The sequence below is a fragment of the Carcharhinus amblyrhynchos genome, chromosome X, assembly GCF_965287045.1.
Source record: "Carcharhinus amblyrhynchos chromosome X, sCarAmb.v2.hapA, whole genome shotgun sequence".
Lineage (NCBI taxonomy): Eukaryota > Metazoa > Chordata > Chondrichthyes > Carcharhiniformes > Carcharhinidae > Carcharhinus > Carcharhinus amblyrhynchos.
The window spans coordinates 16776002-16797438 of record NC_137359.1 but is presented as its reverse complement, the minus strand read 5'-3'; the positions used below and the strand labels follow the sequence as shown (position 1 = coordinate 16797438).

Genomic DNA, 21437 nt, shown 5'->3' with positions numbered 1-21437 from the left:
GACGAAGAGGGTAACCCCTCGAAAGCTTGCGAGTATATTATCAAATAAATAGGTTGGACTAAAACCTGGTGTTGTCAGACTTTTTACAGAAGAAATAGGAACAGGGGTAGGCCATTCAGCTGTTTGAGCCCACTCATCGCCATTCATTGAGATCAGGACTGATCTTCTTTTTGCTTCAACACTGTTTTCCTGCACCAACCCCGTAGGCCTTAATGTTTCAAATATGTAGAAACTCATCAATCTCACTCTCGAACAATCATTGAGCTTTCACAGCCCTTCAAACATTCAGCGCACTTTAAGGGTTTTAGAAATAACAATGACGGCACAGTGGCACGGTGGGTTAGCACTGTGGCCTCACAGCGCCAGGGACCCGGGTTCAATTCCCAGCCTGGTTCCCTGTCTGTGTGGAGTTTGCACATTCTCCCCGTGTCTGCATGGGTTTCCTCTGGATGCTCCAGTTTCCTCCCATAGTCCAAAGATGTGTAGGTTAGGGTGGATTGGTCATGCTAAATTGTCCCTTAGTGTCCAAAGATGTGTAGGTTAGGTGGATTGGTCATGCTAAATTGCCCCTTAGTGTCCAAAGATGTGTAGGTTAGGTGGATTGGTCATGCTAAATTGTCCCTTAGTATCCAAAGATGCACAGGTTAGTTAATTCTGCCCTCAAATCTTTTATTATTTCTAGCTTGCACGTGGGCAGCAATGCCGTCACAGTGAACAAATGTGCACAGATGAAAACTAGAAAGTGTACTGAAAAATAAAATCAACGCACCATTAATTTCTTGACATTGGTGTGGTGTCAAATTGCTCTGTAAGAGCCATTTATATTCATATAGCTTCTTTAATGGAACAAAATGGCCCAAGGCGCCCATAACAATGTTACAACTTACTTAAACAGCTTAATATCCCAAAATTTATTATATTAAAATGATAAAGGCAAGCTGTACCTCCACTATAAAACCCAGGTCGGTCACATACAATTTTTCTGTCTCCACGAGTTCTTGTAGCACGTACCTGTGTTGAAAGAACAGAAGCTGTCAGTGACACAAAGGGTTAAAAGACTTTCACGCTCGTGCTATCCTCAGACAATGTTGACCTTGAAACTTGTTGTAAAATCCCATCTGGTCCTTTAGGGAAGGAAATCTGCCATCCTTACCCTGATCTGGCCTAGATGTGACTCCAGAGCCACAGCAATGTGGCTGGCCATTGACTGTCTACACTTCCCGCCACCTTGGAAAAGCAGCCAGCATAATTAAGGACCCCATACACCCCGGACATTCTCTCTTCCACCTTCTTCCGTTGGGAAAAAGATACAAAAGTCTGAGGTCACGTACCAACCGACTCAAGAACAGCTTCTTCCCTGCTGCTGTCAGACTTTTGAATGGACCTATCATACATTAAGTTGATCTTTCTCTACACCCTAGCTATGACTGTAACACTACGTTCTGCACCCTCTCCTTTCCTTCTCCTCTACATACTCTATGAATGGTATGCTTTGTCTGTATAGCGCACAAGAAACAATACTTTTCACTGTATTGCGATACATGTGACAATAATAAATCAAATCGAATATTAAGCTGATCTTTCTCTACACCCCAGCTATGACTACCCTACATTCTGCACCCTCTCCTTTCCTTCTCCCCTATGGACTCTATGAATGGTATGCTTTGTCTGTATAGCACGCAAGAAACAATCAATCAAATCAAAAATCAAAAGACTCTCAACTGCCCTCTGAAAGGGCTGCAGCAAGCCCCTCAGTTGTATCAAACTGCTACTGACAAGTCAAATAAGAATAAAACTGGGCGGACCACCCAGAAATGACAACGGCAAACCTAGCCTCAGCCTTGTCATTGCTGCAAGGTTTTCCTCACTGACATCTGGGGGCTTGTGCCAAAATTGGGAGAGCTGTCTCACAAACTAGTTAAGCAACAGCCTGATGTAATCATTCTCACAGAACTATACTTTACAGATAACAGCCCAGACACCACCATCACCATTCCTGGGTATGTCCTGTCCCACCGGCGGCAAGACGGCACAGTGGTTAGCACTACTGCCTCACAGCGCCAGGGACCCGGGTTCAATTCCTAGCCTTGGGTCACTGTCTGTGTGGAGTCTGCATGCTCGCCCCATGTCCGTGGGTTTCCTCCGGGTGCTCTGGTTTCCTCCCACAGTCCGAAAGATGCGCAGGTTAGGTGGATTGGCCATGCTAAATTGCCCCTTAGTGTCAGTGAGACTAGCTAGGGTAAATGCATGGGGTTATGGGGGATAGGCCCTGGGTAGGATTGTGGTCGGTGCAGACTAGATGGGCCGAATGGCCCCCTTCTGCACTGTAGGGACTCTATGATTCTATCCTTCTAAGTTACATCGAGTACGGAGCCAGAGTCCTCCGACGCTCCTCATACATCAAGACTCAGCCCCGGGATCGTTTTCTCTGCTAATATTGTCAGCAGTCAATATTCAGATAAGAAGTGGAGTAAATTAGAATAATGAGATGCAATAACTCTGCATGATGACACTTTGTCACTGTCTGGTCACGTTTAAATGGGTGCTATTAGTGAGAGGTTGAATTTCGCATCATTTATTCCACAAATTGAAATGATAATTCAGCATTTTTTATACATGGGATCTGGGCTGTGAAATTACCAAGCACATCGCAAAGCTTAATTTCAATAATGCTTCAATAAATCTCAGCATCGAACACAATCAGAAGCAGTGAAACGTGGAAGGTTCAAACTGAGGTCAGTGCCTCCCTGTCAGAGTATGTTAAGGATTCCCCGTGGAGGCACAGGGTAGAGGCAGTGACTTTCGTCATCAAACGAGAACTTCTCATTACCCTGGGCTCTGTAAAGAAAGGCTCTGGGTCACCGCGGTGTTCCATTTGCAACCTCGAAACGCCCCACAGACAGCCTTCCGAAACACGGCACAGCAAGCTCCCACTGATAGCGGCAAGATCGTGATTCCTTTCTGGGAGGTTGAAGGATACATCACGACTGGGGGCTCTTCAGATGGCACCCTGCTCTCGCCGCCCTCGAGCGCAAGTGGGGCTTTGGTTTGGCGTTGCCACCACCTCTGATAGTGCAGCGCCCCTCCACTGCTGCGCGAGGGTGCCAGTCCATAAGAAACAGGAGCAGAATGAGGCCATTTGGCCCATCAAGTCTGCTCCACCATGGCTGATCTGTTACTCAACCCCATTCTCATGCCTTCTCCCCATAACCTTTGGTCTCCTTACCAATCAGGAACCTATCCATCTCTGTCTTAAAGACACTCAGTGACCCGGCCTCCTCTGCGGCAATGAATTCCGCAGATTCACCGCCCTCTGGCTGAAGAAATTCCTTCTCATCTCTGTTCTAAAGGGATGTCCTTTTACTCTGAGGCTGTTCCCTTCGGATCCCAGTCTCTCCGACTAATGGAAACGTCTTCCCCACGTCCACTCTATCCAGGCCTTTCTGTATTCTGTAAGTTTCAATGAGATTCCCCCTCATCCTCCTTAACTGCATTGAGTACAGAGCCAGAGTCCTCAAATACTCCTCATACTTCCATTCCCAGCGTTGTTTTTGTGAGTCCAGTTTTTTGCGGTCAAGTCAAGCCCTATATTGGAAGGCCTCTTAAGACTTGAGATTATCTTGTATGAGGTTATCTTGCATGAATTCACAGGATTGGGGTTGGAGGGGGGAGGGCAGGATGAGTTGGCACCAATTGAACATGACCCCACCCAACAGTAGGGGCTGATGGGATGGGGTCATCAGTGCATTTGACCCTCTGCTGGAGTCCAGGGAAGGCGATCCCGCCAGTTGACCCGCTGACCAGGTTTGGTTACAATTACCCATCATGCACCCCTCCCCCTCTCCCCACACCCCAGAATGGAGGCAAACGGAGAATTGGCAGAAATGTAGGTCAACCTTCTTGCTGGGAGTAGTCACTTACATACTCTTTTCTAAGGCACTCCTCTTTTCTTCCTCAGTGTCGGTTGATGTGACTGACTGTTGTGGAAATCCATTCGGAGGGTTAGTCAATGAACCCATGGTGCCATCTTGATTGGGGAGGTGGGTGATTGGATTCTGCACCTAGGAGATACAAACCCACCAAAGCGTTATTTATCTTCCTGCTCCATCCTCCAACAACAATGAGATAAAGCTCTTAGTGGAATCAAATGTCCCACAGCACTCCACAGAAGAGTTAAAGTGCCAAACATCAACGGTGCCATTCAACATAAGGAGATATTAAGGCAAAATCTAAGTCAAGTCATAGAATCATCGAATTCCTACAGTGCAGAAGTAGGCCATTCAGCCCATCAAGTCTGTGCCAACTCTCCAATAGAGCATCTTACCCAGATCCACGCCCCTACCCTATCCTCATAACCCCACATATTTACCCCGCTACTCCCTCTAACCTAGTCATCTTGTAATACTAAGGACACGGGAGAATGTGCAAACCCCACGCAGACAGTCACCCGAGGCCAGAGTCAAACCCGGGTCTCTGCCGCTGTGAGGCAGCAGCGCCAACTGTGCCAGGGTCTATAAATTAGAATCTCTAAACTGCAAAGGAGGCCATTTGGCCTATCAAGTCTGTACTGACTCTCTGACAAAGTTTCTTAATCAGGCCCTCTCCCCCACCCTAAACCTGTAACACCACACAATTGCCATAGCTAAGTCCATCTAAAGCATACATATTTGGACACTAAGGGGCAATTTAGCACGGCCAATCCACCCAACCTGCACATTTTTGGGCACTAAGGGACAATTTACCACAGCCAATTCACCTAACCTGCACATCTTTGGAGTGTGGGAGGGAACCGGAGGAAACCTACGCAGAAACGGGGAGAACGTGTAAACTTCACACAGACAGTGACCCAAGGCTGGAATTGAACCCGGGTCCCTGGCGAATTCGACACCATAACAATTCTGTCTGAGGTGGGGAGAGGGAACTGTGAAGAGATAAAGAAAGGGAAAAGATGACAGAGGGAAGGAAAACACACTAATATTGATTGCCTGGTTACTCTTATGAGCTTTGTGACTGAGGAAGCAAAGTTAATGTTTGCTGAAACCTGGAAGGCTGCTAGTTTTTTAAAATATTCATTTATGGGATATGGGCGTTGCTGACAAGGACAGCATTTATTGGCCATCCCTAGTGATTGAGTTGAAGGGTTTGTAACCGACTAACCCTCTGAAATGGCTGAGTGAGCCACTTGGTTCAAGGGCAATTAGGGCAGGGCAATCACTGCTGGCCCAGCCAGTGTAGCCCACTTCCCATGAATCAATAAAAGATGCTCAAAATGTTACATGCGTCAGGATTCATGGTAGCACACTGGTTAGCACTGCTGCCTCACAGCGCCAGGGATCCAGGTTCGATTCCTAGCTTGGGTCACTGTCTGTGCGAAGTCTGCACGTTCTCCCCATGTCTGCGTGGGTTTCCTCCGGGTGCTCCGGTTTCCTCCCACAGCCTGAAAGACATGCTGGTTAGGGTGCATTGTAAAAAGTCTGACAACACCAGGTTTAAGTCCAACCAATTTATTTGATAGTAAACTCACAAGCTTTCGGGGTCAGTCCCTTCGTCAGGTGAATGGAGAGTTCTGGCCTCAGACAGAGCATATAAAGCACAGACAGTTTACAGATTACAGATTAGAATGCGAATCTTTACACCTACCCTGCTGTTCAAATCTTAAAGTGGCCGACAATGTGTGTGGAAGGAGCACTGATCACAGGTTAGAGATGTGTATTGTCTACAGACAGCACAGTGAGTGGAGGTTTTGCAAACCCAGGCAAGTCACGGGGGTTACAGATAGTGTGACATGAACCCAAGATCCCTGTTGAGACCGTCCTCATGTGTGTGGAACTTGGCTATCAGTCTCTGCTCAGCGACTCTGCACTGTCGTGTGTCGTGAAGGCCGCCTTGGAGAATGTTTACCCGAAGGTCAGAGGCTGAATGCCCGTGACCACTGAAGTGTTCGCCAACAGAAAGGGAACAGTCTTGCCTGGTGATTGTCGAGCGATGTTCATTCATCCGTTGTCGTAGCGTCTGCATGGTCTCCCCAATGTACCATGCTTCGGGACATCCTTTCCTGCAGCGTATCAGGTAGACAATGTTGGCCGAGTTGCAAGAATATGTACCGTGTACCTGGTGGATGGTGTTCTCATGTGTGATGATGTCATCCATGTCGATGATCCGGCATTGGCCATTCTAAATTCTCCCTCAGTGTAACCCGAACAGGTGTGTTGCGACTGGGGGATTTTCACAGTAACTTCATTTGCAGTGTTAATGTAAGCCTACTTGTGACACTAATAAATAAAAACACTAAAACTGTATATATCTTTTAGAGTCATGGGCCGGAATTCTACCGCCGCGCCCACCACAGAAATCAGAGTGGGCGAGGGGCGGACCATGGAAAGATCCACTGACCTCAAGCAGGATTTTACAGTTTTGGGGCGAGTGAGGTTGTAAAATTCCGTCCATAGAGTCATACAGCCCTTCGGCCCATCGAGTCTGTACTGACAATATCTACCACTAAAGTCACACTAATCCCCTTTTCCTGCAATTGTCCCATATCCTTGAATGTTCTGATATTTCAAGTGCTCACCCAGATTTTTTTTTAAAGGTTGTAAGGTTTTCAGCCTCCACTACCTTCCCAGGCAGCGCATTCCAAATTCCAAATTCCCATCTCCCTCTGAGTGAAAAAAATGTTTTCTCAAACTCCCTCTGAATCTCCTCCCCCTCACCCTAAAACTATCCCCCTTTGTGACTGACCCCTCAAACAAGGGGAACAGCTGTTCCCTACTCACCCTATCCATACCCCTCATAACCTTATACACCTCAATCCTGTCCCCCCTCAGCCTTCTCTGCTCTCCAGAAAACAATCCAAGCTTACCTAGTCCCTCCTTATAGCTCAAATGCTCCATCCCAGGCAGAATCCTGGTGCACCTTAATTGATTTAAACTAGAATAGTTCAACAAAACAATAATCAAATAAAGTCGGACCTCACATTCATGAACTGCTGATGGTACTTGACTTGGAAGGAAAAAACGTATGGATGGCATAGTGGTTAGTACTGCTGCCTCATAGCCCCAGGGGCCCGGATACAATTTCCAGCTTGGGTCACTGTTTGGAGTTTGCACGTTCTCTCCTGTATCTGCATGGGTTTCCTCGTTTACTCTTGTTTCCTCCCACACTCCAAAGATGTGCAGGTTAGGTGGATTGGCCATGCTAAATTGCCCCTTAGTGTCCAAAGATGTGTTGGTTAGGGGGATTGGCCATGCTAAATTGCCCCTTAGTGTCCAAAGATGTGTTGGTTAGGGGGATTGGCCATGCTAAATTGTCCCTCTTGTCGGGGTATTAGCAGGGTAAGTAAGTGGGGTTACGGGAATAGGGCCTGGGTGGGATCGTGGTCGGTGCAGACTTGATGGGCTGAATGGCCTCCTTCTGCGCTGTAGGGATTCTATGATTCTATGATGATGGCCAACAAGGATCTGTGCAGGGGCCTCAACGATGAGCTCTAATTATGATTGACTCAGGTAAGACAACAGAGAGACTTGTAAACAAGATAGCAAGGATTGGCAGCATGGTAATGATACATTCACCAGACGGCTCAAAGTGTGGCTAGCAAATGATTTTCAGCGCACGTCCTGGAAACTGGGATAGATGCGAGTACTTTTCCCCCCAAGGATAGGAACAGTGAAGGTCCAAAGAGACTGAAAGGTCCAAGAACTCCTTCAAGATGGAGATGAGGAGGAGTTTCTTCTCTCAGAGGGTCACGACTCTGTGGAATTTTCCTCCTCAGTGCAGAAGGGTGATTGACTGGATTCAAGGCCGAGTAAGACAGATTTTCATCAAAAAGTGGGTCAAGGGTTACGGGCCACAGGCAGGGGCGGGCTTGAGGCCTCAGTCACATCAGCCATGATCTTACTGAATGTTACAGCATGCTCGATGGGCTGAATAGCCCACTCCTGCTTCTAAGTCCTTCTTCACACAAGAGGTGGTAGAAGTAGGAAACTCTCCCCAACAAAAAGCAGTAGATGCCAACTCAATTAATCACTTTAAACCGCAGATTGATAGGGTTTTGCTCCACAAGGTAATTATTAAGGGATATAGGGCCAAGGCAGCTGGATGATAGAGTTAGGGTACAGATCAACCGTGATCTCAGTGTGGTGGAACAGGCCCGAAAGGCTGAATGGCCTCCTCATGTTCTCACATGGCATTAAATTTCCATTCTGTAATGTACAATGAGCACATTGTCGCTCACAGACTGACTACACTCACTCACACCAACCCCCTCACACACACTCACATACACATACCACCCACACACACACCTACTCACACTCACAACATTCACACATACACCACTCTCTCACACTCTCTCTCTCACTCTCACACACACACTCTCTCTCTCACTCACACACACACTCTCTCTCTCACTCACACACACACTCTCTCTCTCACTCACACACACACTCTCTCTCTCACTCACACACACACTCTCTCTCTCACTCACACACACACTCTCTCTCTCACTCACACACACACTCTCTCTCTCACTCACACACACACACTCTCTCTCACTCACACCCACACACTCTCTCTCACTCACACACACACTCTCTCTCTCACTCACACACACACTCTCTCTCTCACTCACACACACACTCTCTCTCTCACTCACACACACACTCTCTCTCTCACTCACACACACACTCTCTCTCTCACTCACACACACACTCTCTCTCTCACTCACACACACACTCTCTCTCTCACACACACACACACTCTCTCTCTCACACACACACTCTCTCTCTCACTCTCTCTCTCACTCTCACACACACTCTCTCTCTCACTCACACACACACTCTCTCTCTCACACACACACACTCTCTCTCTCACTCACACACACTCTCTCTCACTCACACACACTCTCTCTCACTCACACACACACTCTCTCTCACTCACACCCACACACTCTCTCTCACTCACACACACACTCTCTCTCTCACTCACACACACACTCTCTCTCTCTCACTCACACACACACTCTCTCTCTCTCACTCACACACACACTCTCTCTCTCACTCACACACACACTCTCTCTCTCACTCACACACACACTCTCTCTCTCACTCACACACACACTCTCTCTCTCACTCACACACACACTCTCTCTCTCACTCACACACACACTCTCTCTCTCACTCACACACACACTCTCTCTCTCACTCACACACACACTCTCTCTCTCACTCACACACACACTCTCTCTCTCACTCACACACACACTCTCTCTCTCACTCACACACACACTCTCTCTCTCACACACACACACACTCTCTCTCTCACACACACACTCTCTCTCTCACTCTCACACACCTCTCTCTCTCCTCACACACCCCTCCCACCCCCCCCCCCCCCCCCCCCACCCCCCCCCCCGCCCCCCCCCCCCCCCCCCCCCAACCACCCCCCCTCCCCCCCCCACCCCCCCCCCCCCTCTCCCCCCCCCCCCCCCCCCACCCCCCCCCCCTCCCCCCCCCCCTCCCACCCCAGCCCCCCCCCCCCCTCTCTCTCACTCACACACACACTCTCTCTCTCTCACTCACACACACACTCTCTCTCTCACTCACACACACACTCTCTCTCTCACTCACACACACACTCTCTCTCTCACTCACACACACACTCTCTCTCTCACTCACACACACACTCTCTCTCTCACTCACACACACACTCTCTCTCTCACTCACACACACACTCTCTCTCTCACTCACACACACACTCTCTCTCTCACTCACACACACACTCTCTCTCTCACTCACACACACACTCTCTCTCTCACTCACACACACACTCTCTCTCTCACTCACACACACACTCTCTCTCTCACTCACACACACACTCTCTCTCTCACTCACACACACACTCTCTCTCTCACTCACACACACACTCTCTCTCTCACTCACACACACACTCTCTCTCTCACTCACACACACACTCTCTCTCTCACTCACACACACACTCTCTCTCTCACTCACACACACACACACACTCTCTCTCACACACACACACACACTCTCTCTTTGGAAGACGCTATTCAGCCGATCTAGTTTATGTTGATAATTGAATTCACATAAGGGACTCATTTTGACCACACCCACTTCCTTGCTGCTGTGGCGTTGGGCCAGTGGGCCTCTGCTGTTGGGAGTGTTTGTACTATTATGGCTATATGCTGGAAAGTGTCAGCATGTTTTCAACTCCTGGGATTAAGTGCACGATCGATCATTATACTTGGCACCACCGCAGACAACTGATCCCTGCTTCAAACCGATTCCTTGAAAACACAGCAGTCCCACTTCAAGCTCCATTTAACTTCCTGTTTTGCAATAATATTAGCTGCCCTGCTTGGAACAGACTCCTCAGGCTGACATCAGAATGAACACTAGCTAAATGTCCATTTTTCACTGGCTGTGGGTGGCACAGTGGTTAGTGCTGCTGCCTCACAGCGCTAGGGACTTGGATTCAAATCCAGCTTCAGATCACTGTCTGTGTGGAGTTTGCACATTCTCCCCGTGTCTGTGTGGGTTTCCTCCGGGAGCTCTGGTTTTCTCTCTCAGTCCGAAAGATGTGCAGGTTAGGTGGATTGGCCGTGCTAAATTGCCCCTTAGTGTCAGGGGGACCAGTAGGGTAAATACATGGGGATTTGGGGATAGGACCTGGGTGGGGGGATTGTTGTCAGTGTAGGCTCAAGGGGCACAATGACCTCCTTCTGCACTGTAGGGATTCTATGATTTTGGAGTTTTTTGCTTCCATCTACACACATTAGTCGCTCCTTTATGGGTAGGCAAATCTCGTGATACCATCTGCGGCTAAATAAGCAAGTTGATTGTATCAAATCGAAAGACTGCACAAATCTACAGAGATTAATGGGGTCGGTCAGAAGATTGGACAGATTTGAAGAACCATCAAAGTATGAGGAAAACCATCAAAGTATGGGGAAAAAAGTAAAGATTTGGAAAATTTCCCAATGAAATTTAAGGGGAATAGGAGGGAGGAACTCAAAGCAATCAGCATCACCAGGGACAGGGTGCTGAACGACACATCCAGAATCAAAACCTTGGCTCTATTCTCTGTCCACAGATGCTGCCAGAACTGCTGAGAATTTCCAGCATTTTCCGTCAAACATATAGGGGCTGCTTGACTGTCGTTTCTTGAACTGGCCTTCAAGCTCTCAGCCCGTGAAGAAGGGATTCACACCAAGAGAGGCTAACGGCTCCAGTGGAAATGGTTGATGAAAGGTTGAAAGGATGTAATTAGATTCCAAATCAAAATCGGCTTTGTCTGTAAATACAAACCTGAGATGTGAGGCGGGAATTTCTAGCTGCGTTTTTCAACTGTTACCTAGCTCCCTGTAAATCATAGAATCCCCACAGTACTGAAAGAGACCATTCAGCCCATCAAGTCTGCATAATAATCCCACCTAGGCCTTATCATTGTAACCCCATGGATTTATCCTGCTAATCCCTCTGACTCTAAGGGACATTTTAGCATGGCCAATCCACCCTAACCTGCACATCTTTGGACACTAAGGGACAATTTAGCATGGCCAATCCACCCTAACCTACACATCTTTGGTCCCTAAGGGACAATTTAGCATGGCCAATCCACCCTAACCTACACATCTTTGGACTGTGGGAGGAAACCGGGGCACCTGGAGGAAACCCACACAGACATGGGGAGAACGTGCAAGTTCCACATAGACAGTGACCCAAGGCTGGAATTGAACCTGGATCCCTGGGGCGTGAGGCAGCAGCGCCAACCACTGTGCCACTGTGTCGCCCTAATCATAAAAAAAAACAACTGGATGCTACATTCCCTTGCACAGATGAACGAAAGGGTCTCTCTCATCCTAAACAATCAGGCAATCTAGGCCCGCGATCTCTGTGCTCCCTTAAGTATTTGATTATCTTGGTCCTTCAATCTTGCTTCAGTTTTTGTCCAGGTTTGAAGGAGTTAATTGATTTGCTGTTCCCTGCTCTCACTGGAGATTTTTCCACATAACCATTGCTTTTGGAATAGAACCACATCAGGCATGCGGTGCCTCGCTCTGTGGTCAGATAAGCATCCAACCACATATCACATACACAAAGTGTCATTACCAGATGGAATAATATACACTGTAATTACACACAAGACCGTAGGCAGTTAACATAACTTGACATCATCCATACAAGGGAAAAATGACCACTCTTACATGACATGCACTAATTGTGACTGGGAGTCCTTCATCATTTACTGCTCCCCTATGAACACTTGCAGTTGAGAATCTGGCACAGGATGTGAGGGATGAAGGGAGTTGTCGAACTGTTAAGGCTGGCTGAACGCTGTCACTGTTCCCGTAGAGAGCAATGGCAGGGACCATGACATGGTTTTCATTCCCAGGACAGGAACACAGAGGCGAGACGTTCCCCAGCTGTGCGACTCCGACCTAGGAATGAATTAAGGGCAGCACGATGGCACAGTGGTTAGCACTGCTGCCTCACAGCACCAGGGATCCGGGTTCAATTCCTGCCTTGGGTGACTATCTGTGGAGTTTACACATTCTCCCCGTGTCTGCATGGGTTTCCTCCTTTTTGGGGAACTCTCTGCTGGAAGACGCTCGCATGGAGGGCAGAAAAAACATTTCAAAGACACACTCAAAGCCTGCCTGAAGCCACTTGCCATTGACATGACCACCTGGGAAATGCTGGCACAAAACCACCCTACCTGGCACTGCCTCATCCACAAAGGCTGTCAAGCTTATGAAGCAAGGTGTATTGCTGAAGCACAACTTAAGCGTGAGCTGCGCAAGTCCAGAGCCACCAGCGCAACAACGACAGTGTCTACACAAGTCTGTCCAGTATGTGCCAGGACATTCCATGCCCGAATTGGCCTGATCAGTCATCTTCGGACACACCGCAACCAGCCTCAAAATGACTAATGGTGTCAAGGTCCTCATCGATGATGATGGATGAACAACAACATGCCAGCCTAAGCTATTCAGTCATTCCCCTGGCCCTTCACAGCCCCTCTGAACCCGTAACTACCTCCCTAATAACACTGTGGGTGTACCTACACCACGTGGACTGAATGATGTCCAATAATAATCCTGGAACTCCCTCCCTAACAGCACTGTGGGTGTACCTACACCACATGGACTGACTGATATCCAATAACAATCCTGGAACTCCCTCCCTAACAGCACTGTGGGTGTACCTACACCACACAGACAGGCTGATGTTCAATAACAATCCTGGAATTCCCTCTCTAATTGCACTGTGGATGTACCTACACCCCATGGACTGACTGATGTCCAATAACAATCCTGGAATTCCCTCCCTAACAGCACTGTGGGTGCACCTACACCACAGGGACAGACTGATGTCCAATAACAATCCTGGAACTCCCTCCCTAACAGCGCTGTGGGTGTACCTACACCACATGGACTGACTGATGTCCAATAACAATCCTGGAACTCCCTCCTGGATGATGTCAAGTTATGTTAACTGCCTACGGTCTTGTGTGTAATTACAGTGTATATTATTCCATCTGGTAATGACACTTTGTGTATGTGATATGTGGTTGGATGCTTATCTGACCACAGCACTGTGGGTGTACCTACATCAGATGGACTGCAGTGATTCAAGCAGACAGCTCACCACTACCTTTTCAAGGGGCAATTAGGGATGGGTAATAAACATTGGCCATGATTAAATAAAAGTATGCCAATTTAGTGTCAACTTATACCAACCCATATCTCCACTCTTTGTCTTTAATCCTCTATGCCAATTCACCTCATATCCACCATGGGCAAACTTCAGGAGCTGTGCTGACATAAAATAAAGTGATGTATCCATTGAAGGCATCACAATTTAAAAAAAAACACTGTCATTGTTTTAAAAATATCAATATATTGATTTTTTTTAATGAAAACAAACATTTCTATTCTATAACCACGCAGAGCTGTTAATCAAAGTACTCATGATGTGGATGTGCTGGGCTAAAACTAAAACCTGGTGTTGTCAGACTTTTTACCGAATCAAAGTACTAACAGGCATTCCACGATGATGATGGGATGTTGTAAAATCAGCTATGCAGCACCAATCTTATAATGATAACCCTGAAGCCTATGTCAACAGAGTGCAATATCAAGCACTAATTTTCTTTTTCGAAGGCCACACATTAAAAAACTTAAAACCAATCAGAGTTAAATCCCCTGACAGCTTCGACAGTTCTAATGATCCTTCCTGGCTTCAATGAATTTTGATAGTTCTTTGACAGTTCCTCGACCGCTTGACAGTTCTTTGTCAGTCTGAGAGTTCCATTGAGTTCACTTTCAAGGCACACTCATGTCAACCTTTAACAATTCCAAAGGGCATTTTACCCTACTCCAAAAGGAGACTCTGCCTCTCCAAACAAATCCACAAGGTTCAGATCTGCTCTCAGCAGGTCTAATGTGCACAATTTCGGCTTCAGACACGTATCTCACACAAACGGAGGCAGTTGCTGATTTATATTGGCAGCTGTCTACATGAACCACAGATGTGTAATTTATAACATAAAATCATAGAATCCCTACAGTGCAGAAGGAGGCCATTTGGCCCATCAGGACTGCATCCACTCTCCAAGAGAGTCAATCCAGTTCCAGCCCCACTCTGTCCCCGTAGCCCTGTGCATTTACTCCACTAATTCCCACACCTTACACATCTTCAGATAATAGGGAGCAATTTCACGTTGCCAATCCCCCTAACCTGCACATCTTTGGACACTAAGGGACAATTTAGTGTGGCCAATCCACCCAACCTACACATCTTTGGACACTAAGGGGAAATTTAGCATGGCCAATCCACCTAACCCACACATCTTTGGACACTAAGGGGAAATTTAGCATGGCCAATCCATCTAACCTGCACATCTTTTCACTTACATGTGACAATAATAAGTCAAATCAAATTGAAACCAAAAGACAAAATGCTGGAAAATCTCAGCAGGTCTGGCAGCATCTGTAAGGAGAGGAAAGAGCTGACCTTTTGACTCTAGATGACCTGGCTTTGACCAAGGGTCATCTGGACTCAAAACATTAGCTCTTTTCTCTCCTGATGCTCCCAGACCTGCTGAGATTTTTCAGCATTTTCTCTTTTGGTTTCAGATTCCAGCATCTGTAGAAATTAGCTTTTATTGAGATCAAATTCAACCTGGTTCCCTGGCGCTGTGAGGCAGCAGTGCTAACCACTGTGCCACCGTGCTGCCCCTGAGTGACTTCAGTGGCTAGCAAAAGCTTTGGCCTGATCTGAGGTTATAAAAGGTGCTACAGAAATGCAACTTCTTTTTATTTGCGACCTAGCAGCCGATAGATACAGGCTTTGTTTCACAAGAAAGCCTAACCCATGCTTTCCACAAGGTCTCCTCCCCTCCCCCTGCAGTGCACCTTTCGCAGGAGGGAACATTGGTTACCATGGAGATGCCAAGTGTATATCTGGCCTAGGGATTATCGTCATGCTGGAAACAAGCCTCCTGGTCTGAGCTGGGAGGACCCCACTGGCATAGGCCATTCCTCAGCTTTCTGTTCCCAGATACCTCCTCCACACATAAACCCCAGGAGAACTAAAGCAATGCTCTGCTCCAACAAACAACCATTTATGGGAAGATTCGGAGAGAAAGCTGGAATTCTGGAACACTCTGCCTGACTGCTCATAATTTTGCTTTATGATTGACACAAAGCCTGAAAATACACCCTTCCCCCCTTCCTTTATACGCTTCAGGCAACTGAAGGTATGGCCACCAATAAAAATGGGGGGAAATTGGAGAGGGGCATGGCTTACAGAGCTGGATGTCTTTAAGAAGTATCCTTAGTCTTCTGGCCTTGTGCCCATTCCCCGGTTTCATTCGCTCCACCATTGGCATTCCTGCCTTCAACTGCCCCAAGCTCTGGAATTCCCTCCCTCCCTGCCCACCTCACTTTCGCCTCCTTCAGTCACTCCTTAAAACCAAACACCGGGCAGCATGTTGGCACGGGGATTAGGAGGCCAGTTAGCATCCAAAATACACCCCCCCCAACCCCCGAGGCTGCGTTTCACGTCTATTGCCTGTCTCTTGCTTCTCATTCACCACACACACTATTTCAAAACGATCAATTCTCAGTCACCAACCACTTAAAATGGAGCCAACCCAGAGGTCAAGTCGGAGGTCAGACATAGTACACTGCGCATAAGTACCAGCCTATTCAAAATAGGAGCACAGTCATGGCACGGTGACACAGTGGTTAGCACTGCTGCCTCTCAGCACCAGGGGCCTGGGTTCGATTCTCAGCTTTGGTCACTCTCTGTGTGGAGTTTGCATGTTCTCCTTGTACCTGTGCATTCTCCACGTGTCTGCGTGGGTTTCCACCAGGTGCTCTGGTTTCCTCCCACAGTCCAAAGATATGCAGGTTAGGTGGGTTGGCCATGCTAAATTGCCCCTTAGTGTCCAAAGATGTGTAGGTTAGGTGGATTGGCCATGTTAAATTGTCCCTTAGTGTCCAAAGATGTGCAGATTAGGGGATTTGGCCATGCTAAATGTATGGGATTACGGGGATGGCCATGAGGTGGAGATGCCGGCGTTGGACTGGGGTAGGCACAGTAAGAAGCCTCACAACACCAGGTTAAAGTCCAACAGGTTTATTTATTAGGGAACACAACTCCCACTCACTTTATGAAAGGGCAGTGTTCAGAAAGCTTGTGGCTTGTGCTATCAAATAAACCTGTTGGATTTTAACCTGGTGTTGTGAGACTTCTTACTGTGCTAACGGGAATAGGGCAGGGCAGAGGGGCTGGGTAAGATACTCAGAGGGTCAGTGCAAAGTCCATGGGCTGAATGGCCTTCTTCTGTCAGCACCGTCGGGATTCTTTGATCTCTTTGACTAAGCTTTTGGTCATCTGATCTTATTGTCGGCACTGTGGCTCGGTGGGCGGGGGATGGATGGGGTGTCACACTTTGTTTTCTCTGTTTCTCTGGAGCACCTTGGGAAGCTTCAAGCTGTCAAAAGTGCTCGAGAAACATGAGTTGTTGCTGCTTGCACAATTTCAGACCAAGTCAGAGCTCAGCTCCATGGCAACACGTAGGGTTAAAATTAAAAGTTGGGCCTTCACATTAAGCTCTCTCTCTCCTCCTGTGCAAGAAGTTCTTCCAAGTCTGCGAGTCTTGAGATTCCTATCTGTGACTAATTGAGTACAAATAATTCAGTGAGAGCCAGACAGAGTGATGCCAAGAGCGGGGCTGTTTCCCAGAAGTACATGGGTTATATTGAGACTGTGCCCTTTACACCCTGAGAGAACTAAATTAATCATTCAAACCGTGCTTCATGCAAACCCAATAACTTTTCCAAAGGTTGCTGTCAAACATGAAATTAATCGCCGTTTTTTGGGAAGTGCTTCCGTCTTTCCGGATCGTCGGCGTCTGGGTTGTGCAGAGAAGAAGTACGTGTTAATTCCCGGACTAGGCTGTGGATCGATTGCTGCTCATTCCCCCTGGCGGAGTTTACAGGTGCCAGTGAAGCGAGCTGCCTGTGTCAGGCTGCTCATGTACGCGTGGCATTTACAAAATAAAAGCTAATTCTGGTCCCCTGCCAAAAAAAAAAGCTGACAATTCAAAGAGCGCAGCGGGCCAGAAGAAATATTGGCTACGCTTGCTGGACACCATCATCAGCCAAAGAGAAAGGGATATGTTCCATTGGATAGGCCATCGTTTTGAATAGAAGCATCTGGAATGGAATCTATCCCCTGCCCCTCCCCCTGCATAACCATCAGGCTTCTCAACCTCCGCAAGGCCTCACAGCTTTGAAACAAAAGAAAAATCATTTTCAAAGCAAACAACATCATCAAAATGAGCCACTCCTTCTGAAGAGGCAGCATGACCAAACATTCTGACTGGATTCTTACCCATGTCAGCAGGATTTTCCCATCCCACCAGTCAGATTTTCCCATCCCGCTGCAGGGAATGGCGATTTGGCTGGGTACCAAATCCCCCAAATCTTGTGTGGCGTGAACAGCGCGAAGATCACGCCCTCAGCGAGTTGTTGTTGCCCGGAAGGCGTGGCCAACAAGGATGGCAGAAGTGAATACAAACTTTCAAACGGGGGTTTGGATCCAGGCTTGGAAAGCAGGACATTTTTCAAGGCTCCGAGGAAAAGAGCGAGGGAGTGGGATTAAATGTATAACAGTTTCAAAGAGTCAGCACAGGTATGGCCTCTTCTGGGTTGTATCATTCTACGGGATGGAAATTGCCCCTTAGTGCCCAAAGATGTGCGGGTTAGGCGGATTGGCCATGGTAAGTTGCCCCTTTAGTGCCCAAAGATGTGTAGGTTAGCTGGATTGGCCATGCTAACTTGTCACCTAGTGTCTAAGGATGCGGAGGTTAGGTGGATAGGCCATGCTAAATTGCCCCATAGTGTCAGGGGGATTATCAGGGTAAATATAAGGGGTTATGGGGATAGGGGCTAGGTAGGATTGTTGTCGGCGCAGACTCAATGGACTGAATGGCCTCCTTCTGCACTTTAGGGATTCTATGATAGCGGTCCCCTAACGATCTCAGTAACAATAAGATTAACTCTGTCAACATAATGTACAAAGCCATTCAGTCACTGTTTGATCCCGACACAAACTCCACTCCTCTCACCCCATCACGATCAATCAACATATCTTTCTATTTTTCTCTCGCTCTTGCATTTCCCTTTAAGTTCCACCTCAACCGGCCCACTTTCCAACGAACCTCGAATTATTCTAACTCCTGCCTGTACATTCAAAACATGCGGCACTGTCAATAACTTAACAATAAAACTTCTGTTCTTTTTCAGTCTTCACGAGGCAGTTAGGAGTATGTATTCAGGTGTAACTTGACTATACATTTCCCCCAAGAACAAAGAACAAAGAAAATTACAGCACAGGAACAGGCCCTTCGGCCCTCCAAGCCTGCACTGACCTTGCTGCCCAAATGAACTAAAACCCCCTACCCTTCCGGGGACCATATCCCTCTATTCCCATCCTATTCATGGATTTGTCCAGACGCCCCTTAAAACTCACTATCGTATCTGCTTCCACTACCTCCCCCAGCAGCGAGTTCCAGGCACCCACCACCCTCTGTGTAAAAAATCTGCCTCATACATCTCCTTTAAACACTGCCCCTCGCACCTTAAACCTGTGCCCCCTAGTAATTGACTCTTCCACCCTGGGAAAAAGCTTCTGACTATCCACTCTGTCCATGCCCCTCATAATCTTGTAGACTTCTATCAGGTCTCCCCTCAACCTCCATCATTCCAGTGAGAACAAACCAAGTTTCTCCAACCTCTCCTCATAGCTAATGCCCTCCATACCAGGGCAACATCCTGGTAAATCTTTTCTGTACCCTCTCCAAAACCTCCACATCCTTCTGGTAGTGTGGGCGACCAAATTGAACACTATATTCCAAGTGCGACCGAACTAAGGTTCTATAAAGCTGCAACATGACTTGCCAATTTTTAAACTCAGTGCCCCGGCTGATGAAGGCAAGCATGCCGTATGCCTTCTTGACTACCTTCTCCATCTGCATTGCCACTTTCAGTGACCTGTGTACCTGTACACCCAGATCCCTCTGTCTATCAATACTCCTAAGGGTTCTGCCATTCACTATACACTGAGATAACTCCTCAGGGGTCAGTGTCCCTTCATCCTTGCGTAAGTACGGCGACCAAAACTGCACACAGTACTCCAGCTGCGGCCTCACCAATGCCCTATACAGCCGCAGCAAGACCTCCCTACTTTTATATTCAATCCCCCTCACTATGAAGGCCAGCATCCCATTCGCCTTCCTGACCACCTGCTGCACCTGCAGGCTGGGTTTTTGCGACTCATGCACAAGGACCCCGAGGTCCCTCTGCACCGTCACCTGCTGCAGTTTTTCGCCACGTAAGTAATAGTCCTTCCTACCATTATTCCTACCAAAGTGGACCACCTCGCACTTGCCAACATTAAATTCCTTTTGCCAGTTCCTGGCCCATTCGCCCAGCCTATCTAGATCCTTCTGCAGACTCTCCACACCCTCCGCACAATTTGCCATTCCACCAATCTTGGTGTCATCAGCAAATTTCGACACCATACACTCGGTTCCTCCTCCAGATCATCTATATAAATGGTAAATAGCTGAGGCCCCAGCACCGACCCCTGGGGCACTCCACTAGTCACCAACCGCCAATCTGAATAGCACCCATTAACCCCCACTCTCTGCCTCCTATTTGACAACCAATCCTCTATCCACGCTAACACCCTACCCCCAACTCCATGTCCCCTGACCTTCTGCAATAACCTCTTGTGAGGTACCTTGTCAAACGCCTTCTGAAAATCAAGAAAGACCACATCCACCGGCTCTCCTCTATCCACTGCCCTAGACACATCCTCATAGAACTCCAATAAATTTGTCAGACACGACTTCCCCTTAACGAAACCGTGCTGTGTCTGCTCTATCAAGCAAGTCCCCTCAAGATGCCTCGCTATTTCCTCCTTGATGACGGATTCTAACATTTTACCTACAACAGACGTTAAACTAACCAGCCTATAATTCCCTGCCTTTTGCCTGCCACCCTTCTTAAACAACGGTGCAACATTAGCCGTTTTCCAATCCTCCGGCACTTCCCCAGAATCCAGCGACGTTTGGAAAATAAGCACCAAGGCATCCACTATCACCTCCGCCATTTCTTTCAGAACCCTTGGATGCATTCCATCCGGTTCTGGGGACTTGTCCACAATCAGTCCCTCCAGTCTGTCGAGCACCGCCTCTCTAGTAACAATAATGTCATTGAGACCCTCCAGTCCTACCACCTTTCCATCGCTAACACCTGGCAAATTATTCACGTCCTCCTCCATGAAGACCGAAACAAAAACCATGCCTTTCTCCCCAAAACATTTTTCCAAATGTATTCTGAGCTGTTTCCTATTACTTAACATAACAAGAACAACATACCATTCATTACCGGGTCTACCCACTGATTATGTGGATATTCAACAATACCAAACTGTTGCAATATGCCTTTAAGTAATAGCAACATGCCATCACTTTAAGGGAAATGTGTCATGTGATCTAGTCTCAGTTACACTTTGGCCTGTGAGCAGAACACAGCACACACAGCTCTGATGCGTTCAAACTTTCGACCCATGGAAAAATATTCACATGTGCCTAGAATTCATAAATTATTCTACAATGTGTTTGTCTTAAATCATTCTAACCCACATGGCACAAGTCACTCTAATTTTCTTTTTAATTCATCCATGGGATGTGGACATCGCTGACTGGGCCAACATTTAGTGCCCATCTCTATTACTCTTCAGCTGACCAGCTTGCTAGGCCATTTAAGAGGGGAGTTAAGAGTCAACCACGTGTAGGCCAGACCGGGTAAGGACATAGGAATATTGGAATTAGGAACA

General features: G+C 47.6%; 1 protein-coding gene across 4 annotated transcripts in view; it reads right to left on the bottom strand.

The window, feature by feature from the left end:
- The window catches only part of LOC145361989 (rho guanine nucleotide exchange factor 25-like), a 196279-nt gene that overhangs the window by 44639 nt on the left and 130203 nt on the right, over window positions 1-21437 (bottom strand). For all 4 annotated transcript variants that reach the window (XM_080217994.1, XM_080217993.1, XM_080217992.1 and 1 more), the window contains 2 exons: window positions 3922-4061; window positions 945-1011 (listed from right to left, as the gene is read on the bottom strand). In XM_080217994.1, the coding sequence (XP_080074120.1) occupies window positions 945-1011; window positions 3922-4061 (207 nt within the window). The remainder of the gene's footprint in view (window positions 1-944; window positions 1012-3921; window positions 4062-21437) is intronic.